At 40.0% G+C, this 19118-nt stretch overlaps 1 protein-coding gene across 2 annotated transcripts in view; it reads right to left on the minus strand.

Annotated features, from left to right (window-relative positions):
• CHD2 (chromodomain helicase DNA binding protein 2) overlaps positions 1–19118 on the minus strand; it is a 128265-nt gene that overhangs the window by 16754 nt on the left and 92393 nt on the right. For both annotated transcript variants that reach the window (XM_021674333.2, XM_012438638.2), the window contains 8 exons: positions 15464–15602; positions 15155–15305; positions 13936–14058; positions 12269–12397; positions 10879–11019; positions 8438–8572; positions 3815–3993; positions 375–474 (listed from right to left, as the gene is read on the minus strand). In XM_021674333.2, coding sequence (XP_021530008.2) covers positions 375–474; positions 3815–3993; positions 8438–8572; positions 10879–11019; positions 12269–12397; positions 13936–14058; positions 15155–15305; positions 15464–15602 — 1097 coding nt within the window. The remainder of the gene's footprint in view (positions 1–374; positions 475–3814; positions 3994–8437; positions 8573–10878; positions 11020–12268; positions 12398–13935; positions 14059–15154; positions 15306–15463; positions 15603–19118) is intronic.

Here is a 19118-nt window from a genome sequence, read left to right on the forward strand (position 1 = left end):
ACACCAAGTAGATGGCCCAGAAAAGAAGAGATAAAGTATTTTCTGCCCACCACCCTACTGCTTCTTACAAGCCACATCTATAAGCTACGGTAAGACATGTGCGGAAGAACAATGAACATGGAAGAAGAAAACATCTGGTGAGCAAATGATTCCAGAACATAGAAACACAGGGTAAACACTGTCCGAATTTCAACACTGTCAGGCTCCAATACATTGGTTATTTCACCCATCTGGTCTTATTGTTTGACTACGAGCACCAGCAGTAACCCATGATTCTGTGATCATTTCCCCATGGAAAAACAATAATTAAGAAATGTTTCTGTGGAATTGGTTTGTATTTGTTTGTATGAATTAGGAATGAATTTGTACTTTACCTCCTCTTCTTGAGACCTTTTCTTATGAGCCATCTTGTATAACTTATGTAGTTTTCGAGCATCAAATTCTGTAAACTTGGAAACAAAAATCCATAGGTTCCTTAAAAAAAAAACAAACAGTTCTGGTGAATTATAGAATTGGAAAAGCAACTTTTTATTCTCTTCATGGAAGGCAAGCTATTACATTTTGCTGTGGTATACTCCACTAAGCATAGAAATTAAGTTACAGAAATAACATCTCAGGTATTTGCATTAATAATACAGTAAATCCCGACTCAATGTTGTCAATACATTCTTGGAAACTGCAACTTTAAGTGAAACAATTTTTTTTCTCTTCAATGTTATAATGAAAGAAAGCTGAAGGAAACCACATCATCTGAGGACTTACTGCACACCTTTATATGCTTCTGCCAAAGAGTCTCACAGAGGGATTTAGAGACTAAGGCTCTGCCAATGCCTAAAACTCCTCTAAATGTGTATCAATGACACCCCGGACTCCAGTCCTCAAAGCTTTCCTCCATCATCCCCACGTTCTGGACTCTGCCACAAATGCATCAGCACCACCATCTCCCAGGCTGTGGCCTCCATTCAGGTGGTCATCTCTGTGCCACTGCCCCTCCTTCCTCCCAGTTGTCGCCACCACAGCCTTTCATTTCTTCCTTAACACTCGCAGTGATTTCTTCCCTCCAATTCCACTGTGTTCACCCTAGCACGGTGTTACCACACAACAGGGGAATGATATGGTAAGTGGGTGTTTAGAAAGAGGAAGCACAGGCAGTCAAGTGAGCCAGAGAAAGGAGTCTCAGGTCTTCTCAAACTCCCCAACAGGCAGTTTCACCACGGCTTGCCACCTGACCCGTACAGGCTCCTGAACAAGCAAACCTGCTGCATCAGGTGAAGAGCCATTTACCTTCCTTTCTAAGGCCTCCTATAAAGAGCATCAGTCTTCTTATCAAACTGCCTTTAAACCCTAAACACTACCCAGTCCCCTCCCTGCCCTACTTGCAAGCCTTTGCTGAAGCTTGAGAACTCCGTTCATCTCAGCGGTTCAACTCAGGTCATCTGTGCTCCGTTCAAGGGCACCTGCCTGCCTCTCAGAAGGCCTTCCTTCCCGACTGTTCTTCAAGCACTTCCTTCTCAGCACTTCCACTGTATCTGCTCTTGCATCTGCCGCATCATGATGAACGGTTTCTCTGGAGGCTTACCTTGTACTAACTTTCTGACTTGTAAAGGGCAAGGACCTTATAAACTACGGCTAGCCAGGATCACAGTGCCTGGCACATTTAAAGATGGACCTGTTCACTGGGGTGACCTTTTGCTATCTTCTAATCAGGTTAAACTTAAAAGGAAAAAAAAAGGGCCAGATGCCTCTAGGTAAAGAAAGAAGTTGGTAACAGTGTTAAGGGGGGAAAAAGTACCATTTCAAAAATTAAATCTTTTCTTTCTTTTTTTTTTTTTTTTTTTTTGAGACGGAGTTCTGCTCTTGTTACCCAGGCTGGAGTGCAATGGCACGATCTCGGCTCACCGCAACCTCCGCCTCCTGGGTTCAGGCAATTCTCCTGCCTCAGCCTCCTGAGTAGCTGGGATTACAGGCACGCGCCACCGTGCCCAGCTAATTTTTTGTATTTTTAGTAGAGACGGGGTTTCGCCTTGTTGACCAGGATGGTCTCGATCTCTTGACCTCGTGATCCACCCGCCTCGGCCTCCCAAAGTGCTGGGATTACAGGCGTGAGCCACCGCGCCCGGCCTAAATCTTTTCTTTCTAAGTGTGAACCATGCTGTGGACACCATCATGCAGAAGTTTTCTTAAATCCACTTTTCACTCAGAAACCAATCCTCTGAGATTGGATGTGTTATACAAAGATAATCACATTATCCATTAACTATACAAGTTCAAAGTAACTGTGGTTATGTACAAACAAGCACATGTACCCTCTGGATCTAAAATAAAATAGAAACGAAGTAGTTGTGCTTTATGAAAAGAGACTTAATGTTAAATTGCCTTTTAGAATTTCCAGTCATGGCTGGACATGGTGGCTTACACCTGTATTCCCAGCACTTTCGGAGGCCAGGGTGGGCAGACCACCTGATGTCAGGAGTTCAAGACCAGCCTGGTCAACATGATGAAATTCCGTCTCTACTAAAAACACAAAAATTATCTGGGCATGGTGGCACATGCCCATAATCCCAGCCACTTGGGAGGCTCAGGCAGGAGAATCGCTTGAACCCAGGAGGCAGAGGGTGCAGTGCAGAGATTGTACCACTGCACTCCAGCCTTGGGGATAGAGTGATAGAGTGAGACTCCATTTCATACAAAAAAAAAAAAAAAACGGAAAGAAAGAAAGAAAAAAGATTTTCCAGTCATGTTTTCTTAAAATATCCAAAGTGGATGTGGATATATATCCAGCAATCCCACTACGGGCATCTACCCCAGGGAAAAGAAACCATTCTATGAAAAAGATACTTACACTCACATGTTTGTAGCAGCACAATTCACAAATGCAAAAGTAAGGAACCAGCCTAAATACCCATGAACCAACAAGTGGATAAAGAAAATGTGGTATATACACACCATGGAATACCACTCAGCCATAAAAAGGAGTAAAATAAAATAATGGCATTTGCAGCAATCTGGATGGAGCTGGAGACCATTATTTGAAGTGAAATAACTCAGGAACAGAAAAGCACACACAGGATGCAAAGGCATAAGAATGATGTAATGGACTCTGGCAGAGGGGCTGAGGGATAACAGACTCCACATTGGATGCAGTGTGCACCACTCGGGTGAGGTGCATCACAATCTCAGAAATCACCACTAAAGAGCTTACCCACGGAGTCAGACACCACCTGTTCCCTTAAAACTATCGAAATTTAAAAAAAAATTTAAGTGGATATGTAAAGGAACATTTATAAACCATGATGCCTTACAAACTGAAGTTCTAGACTGACTGCTTTAATCCAAATTACTACTTTAATTATTAAAGAAGGAAATGAGAACAGAAAACTCATAATTCTTGTGGTTTTAACCTTTGTTTCACCATGTTGATACAGAACCAACCCATCAGTTGTATTAGATACAGCAATATCTGAGTATCTGGTTATCAACCTGACATGGGTAAAGAAGTTAAGACTAGGTGATTTCTCTCCCTTACAGGCTTAAAGAAAATTTATTTCTGAGAATAGGCCAGCAAATCCACTAACACTGTCTTTCTTTCATAAAATAAATTCATGACATCATCCTACCCCTTCAAAAGGCTGGTCTCAGAGGAATGGCCTATATCATGGAAAGGAAGTTTAAAGTCTGCAGGTATATTGCCAATAAATGAGTTTTGCTGGGAAAAGGGTTTCTTAGGCAGCTATGCCACTTTTATTAAACGAAAACAGAATCTGCTCCCATACTCAGTCAAATCAAACTGGGCAGACGAGGCCTAAGCAGTTACCTCCTCCAGAGTTTGATGTGCTCCTGATCTGAGTAGGCTTTAAGGCACTCGGCTATTCGGTCTCCAATTTTCAGTAGGCAGTTCCGGGTGTGTTCCAGCTGTTCTTGCACGTTGAGTCCCTTGTCAGGTTTGTCCAGCTGTTTCAGTGCCTTTTTCACAGGCCTCATCCTCTCCTTACACTGCAACAGGACAACAGAGTAAAGACATAAACAATTGGCAGAAAATAAGTCTGGTCCTTTGCTTACTGTGCCCTCAATGAAAACATGGCCCACCCCATGCCATCCAATTGCTAGAGGAAGGGTGGGTAAAGCTAGTGCAGTGGAACAAGTGTTAAGTATTGAAGTCAGAAAACCCTGAGGTGCAGTGCCAGCCCCACTGCTCAGAGTTCTGTGATAACCCTTCACGCCTTCCTTAACCTCTCTGAATACTGCTTCCTCAGCTGCAAGATGAGCATGATATGCCTACGTGCCCATTTTTAAGATCCAATAAGAAGCAGTATTATGGACCTAACCTGAAATTCTCCCACCACAAACTGTCTAAAAATAAAGGATAAAATATTTACAAATCCTTTAGGCTTGAAAGAAAGCAAGAGAAACGCTTCTAGATAAAGATGGTAAACAGACAGGAATTTTTTCTCTCCCTCCCCAATCCCACTAAAACAATGGTAAAGGGACTGTCCTTAAAAAAGACCAGCCCACAAAGACAGAGAAAACAAGAGAGAGGACAACAGCAACAAAATACTGGCAGCATGGAAAATGACAATACAGACCTGAGAAAATGAAATCCAAAACCAGGAGTGAAGAGAGCCAAGAACTAACCTAACTAACATGGCAAAATTCCCCCCAAAGGCCAGGTGTCTTCAGAACTAGGGACGAGGGCTAAAATGAGGAGCAGTTTAAAAACTGCTTAAGAAGTAACAGATACCCAGATTCATAAGATACACAGATCTCTAATTCCACACAGCAACAAATATAAAGACTTATTCTCCAGAAAAGGATAAAAGAACCTCTGAGCCAGACTGCAGAGGCGCAGAGGCACAGATGCGGGGCGAGCCCACCACACTGAAAACAGGATTATGTGAACACGCGAGCACATTCACACAGGATAAGCCAACACCCCAGTCTTCTGCCTCTCAGATTGCAGAATGGAAGAGCCAGGACTTCTCCCTCCGGAGAGTAAGAGGACTGGCGCATTCTTCACAAAATGTGACCACTCCACAGGAAAAACCAAATGATGCTGACTAACCACTGGAAGTTTCCACTAGATCACTCTGTAGTGAAAACTTTCAAAGATGTTTAGTCCCCGACTCTTAAATATGAGCTGACAACTGAGGATCAGCAGAGCCATCAAGCAAAGTATGTACCATGAACGATGGAAAACAGAGAAGTAGAAAAACATTCAAAAGCATGGAGAGAAGATATCTTGGGAATAAATAATGTGAAACAAAGTTGAAGGAATTTCCCACAAAGTAGAGTAAAAAGCAGAAATGGAAAACTTTAAAAGACAGAATTAGGGACCAATATCCAGAATTCAATATCCATAAACAAGAAATTCCATAAAGGTAAAACTGACAACTTAGAGCAAATTATCACGGTATAATTCAAGAAAATTTCACAGAATGGTGTAGGACATGTTTGTCAGTCACTGAGTATCTGGCACAACGAACTAAGTAAGACACGTGGTCACGAAATTTTAGAATAATGAAAACTCTACAACTTCGATCACTTTGTGGTCATTCCCACAGCTATATACTTACAATCTGTGCCTTTTTCAGTGTTACACCTCAGTTTTAAAAAAGGACATAAAATTAAAAATATACCAAAAACTAAAAGACACCTGTAATGACTATAAAAATAAAAGATTAGTATTAAGAATGCAAAAAAGAATTCCTACAGAAAAAGAAAGAAAGATAAATTTTCAAAATAGGTCAATTTTGAATAACTAAATAGGCAATCACAGGGAACATGAATGACCACTAAAATACAAAAATAAATGTCCAACGACCTTCAGTGTTTCATAGCGCTCAGATTAGCAAAAATTACCAACTGTTAACTGAGAAATTAACAACTGTTTCTGAGGTCGGTAAGCAATTGGAACTTGAATTCATTGCTAAAATTAATGCAATCTCTACAACTGCTTTCAAGAGTAATTCAGCTATCTAATAAAGTGGCAGACGTGCACACCTAATGAATGACCTAGCATTTTTACTCAAGTCATACACTCTAGAGAAGCTCTCACTTGTGTGGTACAAGAAAATATGTGCAGTAATTTCACTATAGCCTATGTGTAGTAGCAAATATTTGAAAAAATCCTAATGTCCACCAATACGAGAAGGAATAAATTACGGCTGGGCACAGTGGCTCATGCCTGTAATCCTAGCACTTTGGGAGGCCGAGGTGGGTGGATCACCTGAGGTCAGGAGTTTGAGACTAGCCAGGCCAACATGGTGAAACCCAGTCTCCACTAAAAATTAAAAAATTAGCTGGGCTTGGGGGTGTGCACCTGTAATCCCAGCTACTCGAGAGGGCTTGGGGGTGTGCACCTGTAATCCCAGCTACTTGAGAGACCGAGACAGGAGAATCTCTCGAATCCAGGAGGTAGAGGTTGCAGTGAGCCGAAATTACGCCACTGCACTCCAGCCTGAGCGACAGAGTGAGACTTTGTTTTCAAAACAAAACAAAACAAAAGAACAGGAAAACAAAAAAGAAGAAAAAATTGTGAAAGAATAAATTGTGAAATAACATGAAATTTAAATGAGAGCAATTATTATTAACATATATAAATCTCAAAGATGTGACTGCTAAGAGAGTAACAGCAAGTTGCAGGATACCCAAGTATGCCAATTACAGTTTTAAGACATGGAAATCAATCCTCTATGCTGTTTGTATGTGAGAAGCTACGTAGCACAATGGTTACGGACCCAAGCTCTCACACCAAACTGCCTGGGTCAAAACTGTGTTCTCTGCCTCAGCTGTGTGACATAAAGCAAATCACTTAACTCTCTTTATTTTTAAATATGTACAATGGAAACAATAATCTACCTCACAGGATTGTTGTGGAAAAACATATATCAAGCACAAGAACAGTAACTGGCTATTTATGTGAGCTATTATCATCTTTACAGACATAAGCAGAACTCTAGAACCACACATAAGCGTAAAAATTGAATTCAGAATCACAGTTACGTCTGCGAGGTAAGAAAGAGAGAGAAAGAGCACAGGTTGAGAGGGAGGAACACCAAAGGATTCAGCTTTATATTTTGAGTCTTAAAAAATTCAGATTTGACAAAGCTTCATGGTATATTTATCATTGCCTATTACATCCCTGAAATTCCTCTACATCCTTTAAAGATTTCATAATATAAAAACAGGATTAAATGAGTCACTTGTAAGAGCATTTTTTAAATGTCATATTACCACAGAACATTAGATATCATTTTCTCTTACAGTCAGATAAGACTACAAAACAGATTGGTTAGCTGGCTATGTAATTAGCTTATTTATTCAATTTACTCATATATTGATATACTTCTAGAATAAATGGGCTTTATATAAAACATAATACTTGTCCTCAGAGAGCTCACAGGCAAAAGAGACTTAAGAAGACTGAGAGAAGTGCAAAGAAAACAGTATCCATATACATACGTGTAGAAGTTTAGAGAACTCAGAGAAAGAAGTCAAAAGAGAGAGGTTACAGGAAACAGTATCGATATACATATGCATATAGGTTTACAGAACTCAGAGAAAGAGGCCAAAAGAGAGAGGTTACAGGACAGGGCGAACAGGGTCCTTTGCTGTCACAGGACAGGAGTATTTTCAAGTTGGGAAGACGGCAGCTTTTTCTTTCAGCCTGAATGAGCTGTCTGAGTGAACTGATTTGTGGAAGTACGGGGAGCAGAGACCAGAGAGGTGTGGAAGGGATGGGGGCACACTGAAATCTATACTTGCAGCTCCAGCAAGGGGCAGAGGGGCCTTGAGGACACACGGGCCCCAATCCAATCCTGTGCAAGACCTGGTCCATGCACTCGCTCCCCACCGCCTTGTCCTCCCCTCTTCTCCTGTTACCTTTTATTCTTCCTTCAGAACCCAACTCAAACATCACTGTCTCCAACAAGCCCTCCTGACATCCCCTGACTAGGTCAAATCCCCTTTTCACAGGATTTGACAGTATGCACTCTCTCCTCCAGGGCCCTGTCACAGGAGCACCAACATGATTTGTGTAGATATCAAACTCCCCTACTCAAATGCACAGTTTACAAGAATAGAAACGGTTATCTATTCAACATGGTAACTCTGGGGGCTGGAACACAGATAACATTCAATAAATATTTGCTCAGTGAACACTTCTCTTTCCCAAATGCCTCTAAGGGCCCTTATAGCCTCTCTTAACTAAGAGCACAAGACATGAAATCCACTCCTTAAACCTCCCCCTCAACAGAAGACATGAAAATCTCTTCCTGCCAGCCTGTTTGAGCACATGGTCTTCAGATATTGTAAGTAATGTGTTTCCAAAGTAATGTACCACTGCTTAGCTCAACTGAAGCTCTGGCTGGACCTATAAAAGGCAGAGCCACAGCAGCCACCATGGCTGCAGACACTGGCATCGCCCAATTTCAAGACTTACTATGCTGAATGTCTCCTGGTCCAGATCATCATCCTCATCCTCTCCAATGGGAACAGGTTCACTTCCTGCTGTAATATGGACAGGACCCTGAGATCGCTTTGATTTACTCGAAGATTTGGCATCACCACTTTTAGGCTTTTAAAAAAGAGTTACAAGGAGTCATTGTCATTTGTGCAATCCTACCGTGCAATTTGGATTTCTTACCTATGATGTGTTATTACAGTGGGTAAATATGATGGTCTCAGTTTATTTTTTAAAAGTAAAATAAAATCCTGAAACATCATGAAGACAGACCTATCTGATTGGCAGCTTACGCATACATTATTCCCATTTCTATTTCTAAATGTACCCAATTATAACTTCAGTTTCATCAGCGCTAATTTTGAGCTTCTACTCCTTCATCCATAAAATGCATAGAAATGTCATCAAAAGGTTAAGACTGTAAACTGGCAGAACTCTTCTAGAGTATCATATAGCAATTTTTATTAACAGCATACCCTTTGATCTAGGAATTTATATCAACTAAATTATTGTAAATAAAATCTATATAAATCTCAAAATTGGCCAGGCATGGTGGCTCACGCCTGTAATCCCAGCACTTTGGGAGGCCAAGGCGGGCGGATCATGAGGTCAGGAGATCGAGACCATCCTGGCCAACATGGTGAAACCCCATCTCTACTAAAATACAAAAATTTAGCCAGGTGTGGTGGCACGCACCTGTAGTCCCAGCTACTAGGGAGGCTGAGGCAGGGGAATCACTTGAACCCGGGAGGCAGAGGTTGGAGTGAGCTGAGATTACACCACTGCACTCCAGCCTGGCAACAGAGCGTCTCCCTCCACCAAAAAAAAAAAAAAATCTCAAAATTATATTGAAGGAAAGGTTGCAGAAAGATATATAAAATGACTTCATGTACATTTTTAAGCATACAGTATGCTTTTTTTATAGTTATATGGATATATACTATAATATGTACTACAAATATAAAAACATGAATAGTAAGGTTTCTAACCCCCTTCACAGCAGTGGTCATGGGGAGAACAGAGGAAGAATAATCAAATCAGGGAAAAGGAACAGGTGGCAGTTTCAACAGTATCAGTCACATGTTAATGAAATACAAAAGGTATCAGAAATCCCCCCATTCCCCGCCCCTGCCAAAAAAAGCCACTTAAAGTAAACATGAAAAAATGTTAACAACAGTTGTGACACCTGGAGAGTGGATAAATGGATGTTTGCTAAAACTGTTCTTTGTGTTTTAATTTTTTTAATATTTTACTTTAAGAATGTCTTTCTGTGGGAGCACAAACGCACAGGTTGTTTGTCACAGTATGGTCTCTTAACATCAAAAATTAGAAAGTATTTCAAAATGGGAAATTCAAATTGCTTCTAACATGTTACAGCTAAACAGAATCGTCCCCAACTATTAAAAATAATTTATTATTAGTTTTTGAGACAGTCATGCTCTGTTGCCCAGGCTGGAATGCAGTGTGACACGCTGACGACTCACTGCAGCCCCAAGCTCCTGGGCCTAAGAATCCTCTCACCTCTGCCTCCCAAGTAACTGGGTCCACAGGCACATGCCACTATGCCCAGTGAGATTTTTGTTTTTATTTTGCAGAGATGAGGTCTCCCTATATTGCCAAGGCTATAAAAATGATTTTAACATTTATTCACTTGGCAAGTTGTGATATACCGCTTAGAGATGAGAAAAGACTACCCAAACAGCCTAATCTGATTTTTATATTTGTACTTAAATATGTTTATTTTATATTTAATAATATAAAATTTCAAAGTAAGATAAAAATTTTGAAATAAAAGTTTCAAAGGCACTCATCAAGAAATCTACTACAGTTAGCACTGGATGTTAGAATTTTAGCAGCTGCTTTTGTTTTGGCAATGATTAAGGATTAACTGTAAATACTATGTTCAGAGGTCAACAGACATTGCAACACTGTACCAAATTCGGTGGTTCAGAATGAGCTTCATAAAGCCCATAATGTAAAGGTTATCATAGCAAGGCTTGTCATCCATTCGTATTCCAGTAACTCTTGCTAATATTTGTTTTTGACTCAAACACTTCAAGTATTCAAATTCACTTTTGGATTGTGCCCCTCTAATATGAATCTGAGAACATATTTTGTATTTACAGGTACATGCAGATTTCTCTCACCTGTCCTATCTCATTCAAACACTCCCCCTGAAATATGTAATATAAGACCAGGTAAAGGCCTTCTTTTTTAAAGAACACCCCAAACTTGTAGGTTCCCCTGTCTCTGGGAGGACAGGTGCAGGTATCCATCCCATCAACAGTCCCACCCATCCTTCTCAGACATACCCATCACAGGATGATGATTCCAGGGCCCTCAAATCTCATTCTACTTCTAAATCTCAACGGGGAACTGCAAAGGCTGTGGATGTCTCCATGAATAGGAGGCACCATTACCTTCTCTTTCTTATCTTTCGACTTCTTCCTTTCCTTGTCCCCTTCTTTGTCTTTCCTAGAACTCATTTGTTTCTCCTTGTTCTCCTTGTTCTCTTTCTTCTTCTGTTTTTTTTTCATTGGACTTTTTTCCAAGCCATCATCCTAGAAAACAAAATAGGACTATGAACTTTTGCTACCAATTTTATACCTACTTATGTACTTTCTAGAGAAAGCAGCACTGCCCCCAGTGGTTCATCACTATCTATACTTAGAAGGTGGTTTTCAGACAAATAGCCTCAAGGAACTCAGACAAGTCTAAACTTTCTAGTAATCACCAGTTGAAACTGTAGAGGTAGAAGCTTTTTACTGATAACCTTTCATTTAATTCTCATCGCAACCCTTCAACATAAGTTTTATCATCCTCATTTCACAGATGGAAACTGAGTACCAAAGAGATTATATTCCTGTATACAGTCAGCTAGTAAATTATCAGGTTGCTTGTATTTAAGTTTATGTATGTAATGGCCAGGCGCAGCAGCTCACGCTTATAATTCCAGGACTTTGGGAGGCTGAGGCAGGCGGATCTTCTGAAGTCAGGAGTTTGAGACCAGCCCAGCCAACTTGGTAAAACCCCGTCTTTCCAAAAATACAAAAATTAGCCAGGTGTGGTTGTGGGTGCCTGTAATCCCAGCTACTCGGGAAGCTGAGGCAGGAGAATCGCTTGAACCCAGGAGGTAGAGGCTGCGGTGAGCCAACATCACACCAATACACTCTATTCTGGGCAGAAGAGCGAGACTCTTCTCAAAAACATAACACATAAATAAATAAATAAATAAATGTATATATGTATGTTTGTATGTATGTATGTACATACGTATGACTCAAATCCACACTAGTTCCTGTACCCATTGCTGATCCTCTTGGAGCTAATCTCCAAGTACAATTACACTTTCAGAAATACCATAAAGTTGTACCTGAAATAGCACACTAAGTGATACCAATTTACTATTCACTTTATTTAGACCAGAGGTTACCCGCTGGCAAGCCAAACCTGACCCCGGGAATATTGTTAACGGAACTCTGTAGCAGCTGCCCCCTTTACATTAGGCATGAGCTCCCTGGTTAACCACAGTCCTGACCACTCCTGCTCATTCCCAAGAATGAGGCTATGTGTCAATCACCATTTATCATTAAAATATTTAGAATCCCCTTCATTTACTTCCATTATGTACAAATTTGCAGTTGCTGACAAACTATATTCCTCTCTGACGGCTTAAACAAAAATTTACACATTCTATTTCCATTTAATCTACTTGTAAACCAAACACTCTTCAGATGATTCTATTCTAGCTGGCAGAGTAAGTACAGCTAAAATAAATAAATAACCCTCAACCGAAACCCCACTTCATACTTTGACTTCTCCCTCTTCTGATGGGTTATCTGAATGCCTGGGAGATGAAAGCTCAACTCCATGCTCCTCTTTCAGTCTGGGCACTTTGTTTTCCTTCTTTACCCGAGGCTTCCGCTTCTTTAATTTGGTCTGGAAAAGGAGAGAGAATGAAGATTAAACTACAAATCAAGACCCTCAAAAGCACAACCAAACAACACGATGACTCTTTAAACCAGTAGAGGCCATATAGTTCAAACAAGAAAACTGCAAAGAAATCAAAAGGCTGCAACTCATCTTACAAGACCAAACCAAAACAAAAAACCTGTAGGCCTTATACATAGCCATACCACATTGGAATATCCATATTCCTTCTCTTCCCACCAAGACGGAGTCTTGCTCTGTCACCCAGGCTGGAGTGTAGTGGTGCCATCTCGCCTCATTGCAACCTCTGCCTCCTGGGTTTAAGCGATTCTCCTGCCTCAGCCTCCCTAGTAGCTAACTGAGACTACAGGCGTGTGCCACCACACCTGGCTAATCTTTTTGTATCTTTAGCAGAGATGGGTTTTTGCCATGTTGGCCAGGCTGGTTTCAAACTCCTGATCTCAGGTGATCCGCCCACCGCCTCCCAAAGTGCTAGGATTACAGGCGTGAGCCACCTCACCGGCCAAAATATCCTATTCCTTAAACCTACTGATTCCATATTTTTGGAATCCATCCTAAAGATACATTTTAAAAAAAAAAAAAAAAGGAAAATTACTCTGTGTACAAAGATACAAATAAAAATAATATATTAAAGACATAATAATAACATTTAAAAACCCGAAAGCAAGTTATATAAAATAAGGAAAAGGTTAAAATACTGTTTACTTGCCTAATCAAATATGATCTAATCTGCCTTTCTAGAGCCTAACACGTAATATATTGCATACTCAACATACGATATGAAGAATGAGACTTACAACACTACTACTTGAAAAGAATGAGATATGAGACTACAGGTTTTTTCCCCTAAAATTTGCTTTGCTTATAATAATACACAGAAACTGATAAAAATGCCAGAGCTGCAAGAGCACTTAAAGAACAAGCACACACAGGCTGCTGGTACAGGGTGCAACTTGCATTTCTTAACTGGGATTCCATCTTTCTGGGCCTAAACTTAAATTATAAATTGGGGAAATAAAAGAAGACAAAGCTCAGGTGAGTTCACTGAGAATTTTATTGGAATTTCACACAGCAAGTAAGTTCTGGTTTCTGAATTAACTGTGGATTCCAACTGTCGATTTTATCTCTGGGATCCATTATTACAAGTATCACGGGGTTAGATATAACGATAGGCAAACTCATAGGTATTCAATGCAGGAACTGGAACTATGTTCCAAAACTGAGAAAGCAGGATAAAGAAACAATAATGGTGCGTGTGGAATAGTGGGACTGGGGAGTTAAGACGATTATTTTGAGGCAACATTTCAGAAGGAAGGGTTTGTAAGAAAGTTGCCAAGATGTTATGGTCTTAAATGAGTATTTCTATTATTACCAACTAAACAATCATAACTGGAACCTCAAAAACACCTGCCCATGAGAAGGTGACATTCTGTGCAGTGCCCAGAGAGGGCCTCTCTCTTCCTACCTAATTCTGCAGGGTAGGAGCCTCAGGCCCCTGAAGAACACCCAGCTGGCAGCGTACTCACCTCTTCTCCACCTGTCACAGCCCCCTTCTTCTCCAGACCCTTTCTGAGCAGCTTCAGCAAGTAGTCCGCTCGGGTCTGTAGCTGCTTCCCCTGAGGCTTTTTATCTGTCTCCACTGGCAGAATCTTCAACAAGAAAGGAAGAAAAGCACCCACCACCACCCACATCCTGGTTAGTGGATCAGGATAAACAGAGACAACAAAAACAGAGCACAGTCCTTTCCCTCCCCAACCACCCAAAATACAGATAAAGCCTCAAATCCTATCTCATGTCCATGGCTCCCAGTCACTGAAAATCCCTCACGAGCCGTTCTCATTTTACAAAATGGAATGGAGAAATCCAGCTCTCCCAATGGCTCCTACCTGTGCTGTTAACAGGGTAGAACAACTCAGGTAGGAGGGGCTTGTGGCTTCATCTGCTAGAGCATCCCAGCCGTCGTGGATTTCCTCCTTCCAGGAGCAGGGAATCCCTGGAGCTAGGTTAAAGCTTCGTTTTAGATTGAAAATGCTTCTTAGAGCATTGCCGGAGAGCACTGAGCTACGCCAGGACATGATCTGTTCCTTGCTACAACAACTGGGCCTCTTGGCAGACTGAATCTGGTCTCAGTGCTTAAGGCAGGGTGCTGTCACCCTCCTAAAACCCAGATGGGATGAGCACCTTTGAATGTGCCAGGAGCACAATGTGGAGCAAATCCTACTAAAATCTGAGCCAGTCAGTGTTCCTTGCTTACAGCTCCACCCATGGCCTTGCTACTTGCAACAGATACGGTGGGAGGCTCGGTTTTATGGAAGAAGAACAGCCAATGTTTAATTCCATTACAAAGAATACCAAGGTGACATTCAATCTTTATGTGAGGAACTGAAATATGGTTGTTTCAAATGTACTTTTAAACAAAGGGCCAATAACTAAGACCAAGGAATGCTTTTATCATTAACAAACTTACCTGGGTATTTCTTGTAATGAAATCTGACCTTAATTAAGTACCAGAATTTTAAGATTTCTCCTATAATTTCCCCAAAATTTCGCCTGGCTATTGTCTTTTCCCTTTGTCTTCATCTGTGAAACAGTGCCACAGTCCACTAAAGATGGAAGTATTTCCAAGAAGAGTGACTATACTAATTTCTAATTTGATGCCCCCTCGAAAACAGTTAGAAATAAGTAATCAATATAAAAATATTGCGCAAATCTTCTAGAAACTTCTAACATGGTAGAGTTACTTACTTTGTCAGTTAATTTAAGCTCTGGATCTGTTTTAATTAACTCCCAGTTTCCATAGCCATGTTCATAAATTCCCAGCAATAGGCGAGAATCATCTTCTACCCCCCACTCTACATCAAAATGTGCAGCTTTCACACGACAGGTTAAGCAGTATCTAAAGGAAGTTTAAACACAGCAAGACATTAGAAGAGGGGCCTTTTTTTGTATGTTTAAGAAGAGACAGTAAAAACACTATGTAACTACACAAAGTTTAACTTCAAATCTATTTTCTTATGGTACAACCACCTAAGCATCTACACAAAATATACTCACTTTTTTTTTTCTTCGGGATCCACAGGGATAGATTTATGCAGCATCTCAAACTCTTCTTCATGTTGGATAATGGATTTCACATTAACCTGAACTCCAGATATCTTGATTGTTGGACCTCTCCTTTTCCCTGGTCCTTTTCCTAAAGAATACCAAATTCACATTAGTTAAATGAAAACTCGCTGAAGGTCCACGGAAAATGTGTATCAATGAACCCTGACCTCTTAGTCTCTCTGAATATATCTCTGGTTTATCGTTATTTCAAATATATAATCTGTAAGACAAATTTTTTCTCAATTAATGTGTGTAAAATAACCTTTGTACATTGTTTAAGATTTGGAATTTTTTAAAGTCGTAGATGTTTATAGTTATATTTTAATCTTCCTGCTTGTTTTACACTACTTTGTTTCTAAAATTAAAAAAGTTAACAAAAGTAGATTCTGAGGGTATAATATTAGTGCTGAAGTTTTCTCTTTTCGTTTTCCTACCCATCCCACTAGTGGAGGTCAAAAAACTCTCAAGTATTTTAAAAATGAACTTGATCTTGACAACACTATCACTTAAGAAACATGAGCTTGAGTTCTTACCTAAACATGTGGAATGATGAACAAGTCGTGTCATTAGAAAGCTACCCTAATCCAAATTTCAAATTAAAATGATCACAGAAGTAAAAACAAAACCCCAACCCAATAGTCCAAGTTGAAATCCATGAGATAATACTACCTGTTTGTGAGATGAAAACTCCTTTCAATAGAGAATGGGGAGAATATATGAATAGACGCTTTGCAGAACAAAGATGTACATTCTTGTTCATTAAAAGAAAAAATACCATTTCTCATCCATCAAACTGGCAAAAAACCAAACGTTTAACAACGTATTCTGTTTGTGATGCCTGTAAACAGGTACCAACAAACACTGCTGGTGACCAAGTAAATGGCACCAGACTTATGCAGAAGAATTTGGCAATACTGACGCAAAGTACATACCTATTTTCCCAGGACCCAGCAATCCCACTTCTAGAAATCTATCCCAAAGATATGTTGGCAGAGGTATGTAATGGTATTATTCATTAAATCATTACTCATTGTGGCTTTCTTTATATTAACAAAAGACCAAAAACAACCCAATATTAAATACGAGGGGAAAAGCGTGAACTGACATCTATCTACATGGTAGAATGCTTTGCAACTGTAAAAGGAAAGAGGACTATGTCTACATAAAGATATGAATTTATCTCAGTCATGAAAATAAGCAGGTGCAAAACTGAGTATGTTCTCTTCTGTATCAAAAGGAAAATACACACACACACAAATTTTAAAGAGAAACAATGGAAAGATAAACTTACAACTAACAGAAACAGTGACCTATTAAGGAGGAGGAGAAGAAAGCTGGGGAACAAAAATGAAAACAAGATGCTCCAAATGTACCTTGTTTTATAGTTGTGACTTTGAACCATGTAAGTGTTTTTATATAATTAAAAAAATTAAATTGATAGGCGGGTGATGTACAATGAGAACACTCGGGCACAGGAAAGGGAACAACACTCACAGGGCAAGGTGGCAGGGGGTGCGGCAGGGAGGGGAGGGACATCGAAGCAGGGCAGGGAAGATGGGGAGGGATAGCACCAGGAGAAATGCCTGATGTAGGTGACAGGGGGTGACGGGGGTGGGACACAGGGATGGAGACAGCAAACCACCATGGCATGTATGTACCTATGCAAGAATCCCGCAGGATGCAGGATGTGCACATGTACCCCAGAGCCCATATACAACGAAAAAAGCATTCCCTCCAAAAAAAAAAAATATTAAATTGAATCAAAATGAGAAAAGCAATCTCTAAGTATTGAAAATAAATGAAAACAAGAATCTAACTATATATTAAGTTGGTGGCATTAACCACAAAGAGAAAAGAATAACTTTGAATAATTTTAAAATATATTTGATTGTACATCGTTAGTGTGATATATTCTAAGAACAAAAAGAAATGCAAAGAAATCACACTTTGCATTTGAGCATTTTTTTATTGCAAAGAAATCACACTTTGTGTTCGAGCATTTTTTTTATTAACAGTAAGATTGGTATTGCTATTTGGAAAAATACGTATAGGATAAAGCAAACACATAATTATGTTAACATTTTTAGAAACGAAAATTTCACAGCCACGTGCAGTGGCTCATGCCTGTAATCACAGCACTTTGGGAGGCCAAGGTGGGCAGATCACGAGGTCATGAGATTGAGATACATAGTGAAACCGTGTCTCTACTAAAATACAAAAAATTCGCCGGCTGTGGTGGCACACGCCTGTAGTCCCAGCTACTCTGGAGGCTGAGGCAGGGGAATCACTTGAACCCAGGAGGTGGAGGTTGCAGTGAGACAAGATGTCACCACTGCACTCCAACCACCACAGTAAAAGAGCAAGACTCTGTCTCAAAAAAAAAAAAAATTCTACCTAAAGGAAAAGAGGCATCAATCATCTTACATTTGATCTAGAAATGTCAGCCTGGACTCAGAATACGCTAAAAACCAGTTTATAGGAAATACAGGTGTAGGGGAAATAAGTTAAACAATACCAAGAAGAAGCAATCAGCTAGATCCAGAATGCGAACGTGCACAAAACAAAGAGGGATTTAGGGGAGAAGGGGCTGTTACAAGGCAACAGCTCCAAAACATACCAAGAGATGAAAAGCAAGCACAGAAAAGTGTGCATGCTGTATTACCATTTGTATTTAAGAGGGAGAAAACATTCATTTCTCAAGAGCGTCAAGAAGTAATAGGAATATGTTTTTCAGTTTTAAACCATGTAGATGTATTACTTATTCAAAACAATTACAAAGAAAACATACTGTACATTAAACCTAAAGTTTACTTTTGGGTGTATTGTGAATGTTATAAAAGCACATATTCAGGTCACTGTACAAACCACACAAGTTGTCTTTTACAAAAAAGAAAACATATCTTAAAATTTAAGTTTTAACTGTCATGAAGATATTTTTAAATTCTATCAAATTCAATAATATCCTTAAAAAGAAAATTTCAAAGCACAAATATCCACTTCTTAATAATACCTAACATTGCAAGCTAGACACTATGCTAAACAATTTATAAGTATGGAATTATTCAACTAATCATCCAAATCCTTTGAAATAGATACTATTGCTCTGTTTTGTAAATGAGATAGTTGAGGGGATATAACTTGCCCAAGGTCTTATAACTGGGAAGTGGTAGAACCAAATTCCAGATAACTGGCTGCCTCTTTCTCTGGAGCCTCAACATTTAACCACAGCTCAACAAAGCTGCTGAAGGGTAGCCTTACCCCAGTAAAGGCTGGCCAAAAACATGGCGGAAATAGCACAGATGAACCACAGTCCGGAGAAAAAGAATGATAATACCTTCATTTCTTTATTTAACTAATTTATTTATATTCTGAGACAGGGTTTCACTCTGTCACCCAGGCTGGAGTGCATGATCTCAACTCACTGCAGCCTCTGCCTCCCAGGCTCAAGCGATCCTCCCACCTCAGCCTCCATGTAGCTGGGATTACACGTGTGCATACTACTACTCTCGGCTAGTATTTTAACTTTTTGTAGAGACAAGGTCTCACTATATATAGCCGAGACTGGACTTGAACTCCTAGGCTCAAGTGATCCTCTGGCTTCAGC

Source organism: Aotus nancymaae, unplaced genomic scaffold (genome assembly GCF_030222135.1).
Source record: "Aotus nancymaae isolate 86718 unplaced genomic scaffold, 86718_ANA_hifiasm-v0.15.2.pri h1tg000014l, whole genome shotgun sequence".
NCBI classification, from domain to species: domain Eukaryota; kingdom Metazoa; phylum Chordata; class Mammalia; order Primates; family Aotidae; genus Aotus; species Aotus nancymaae.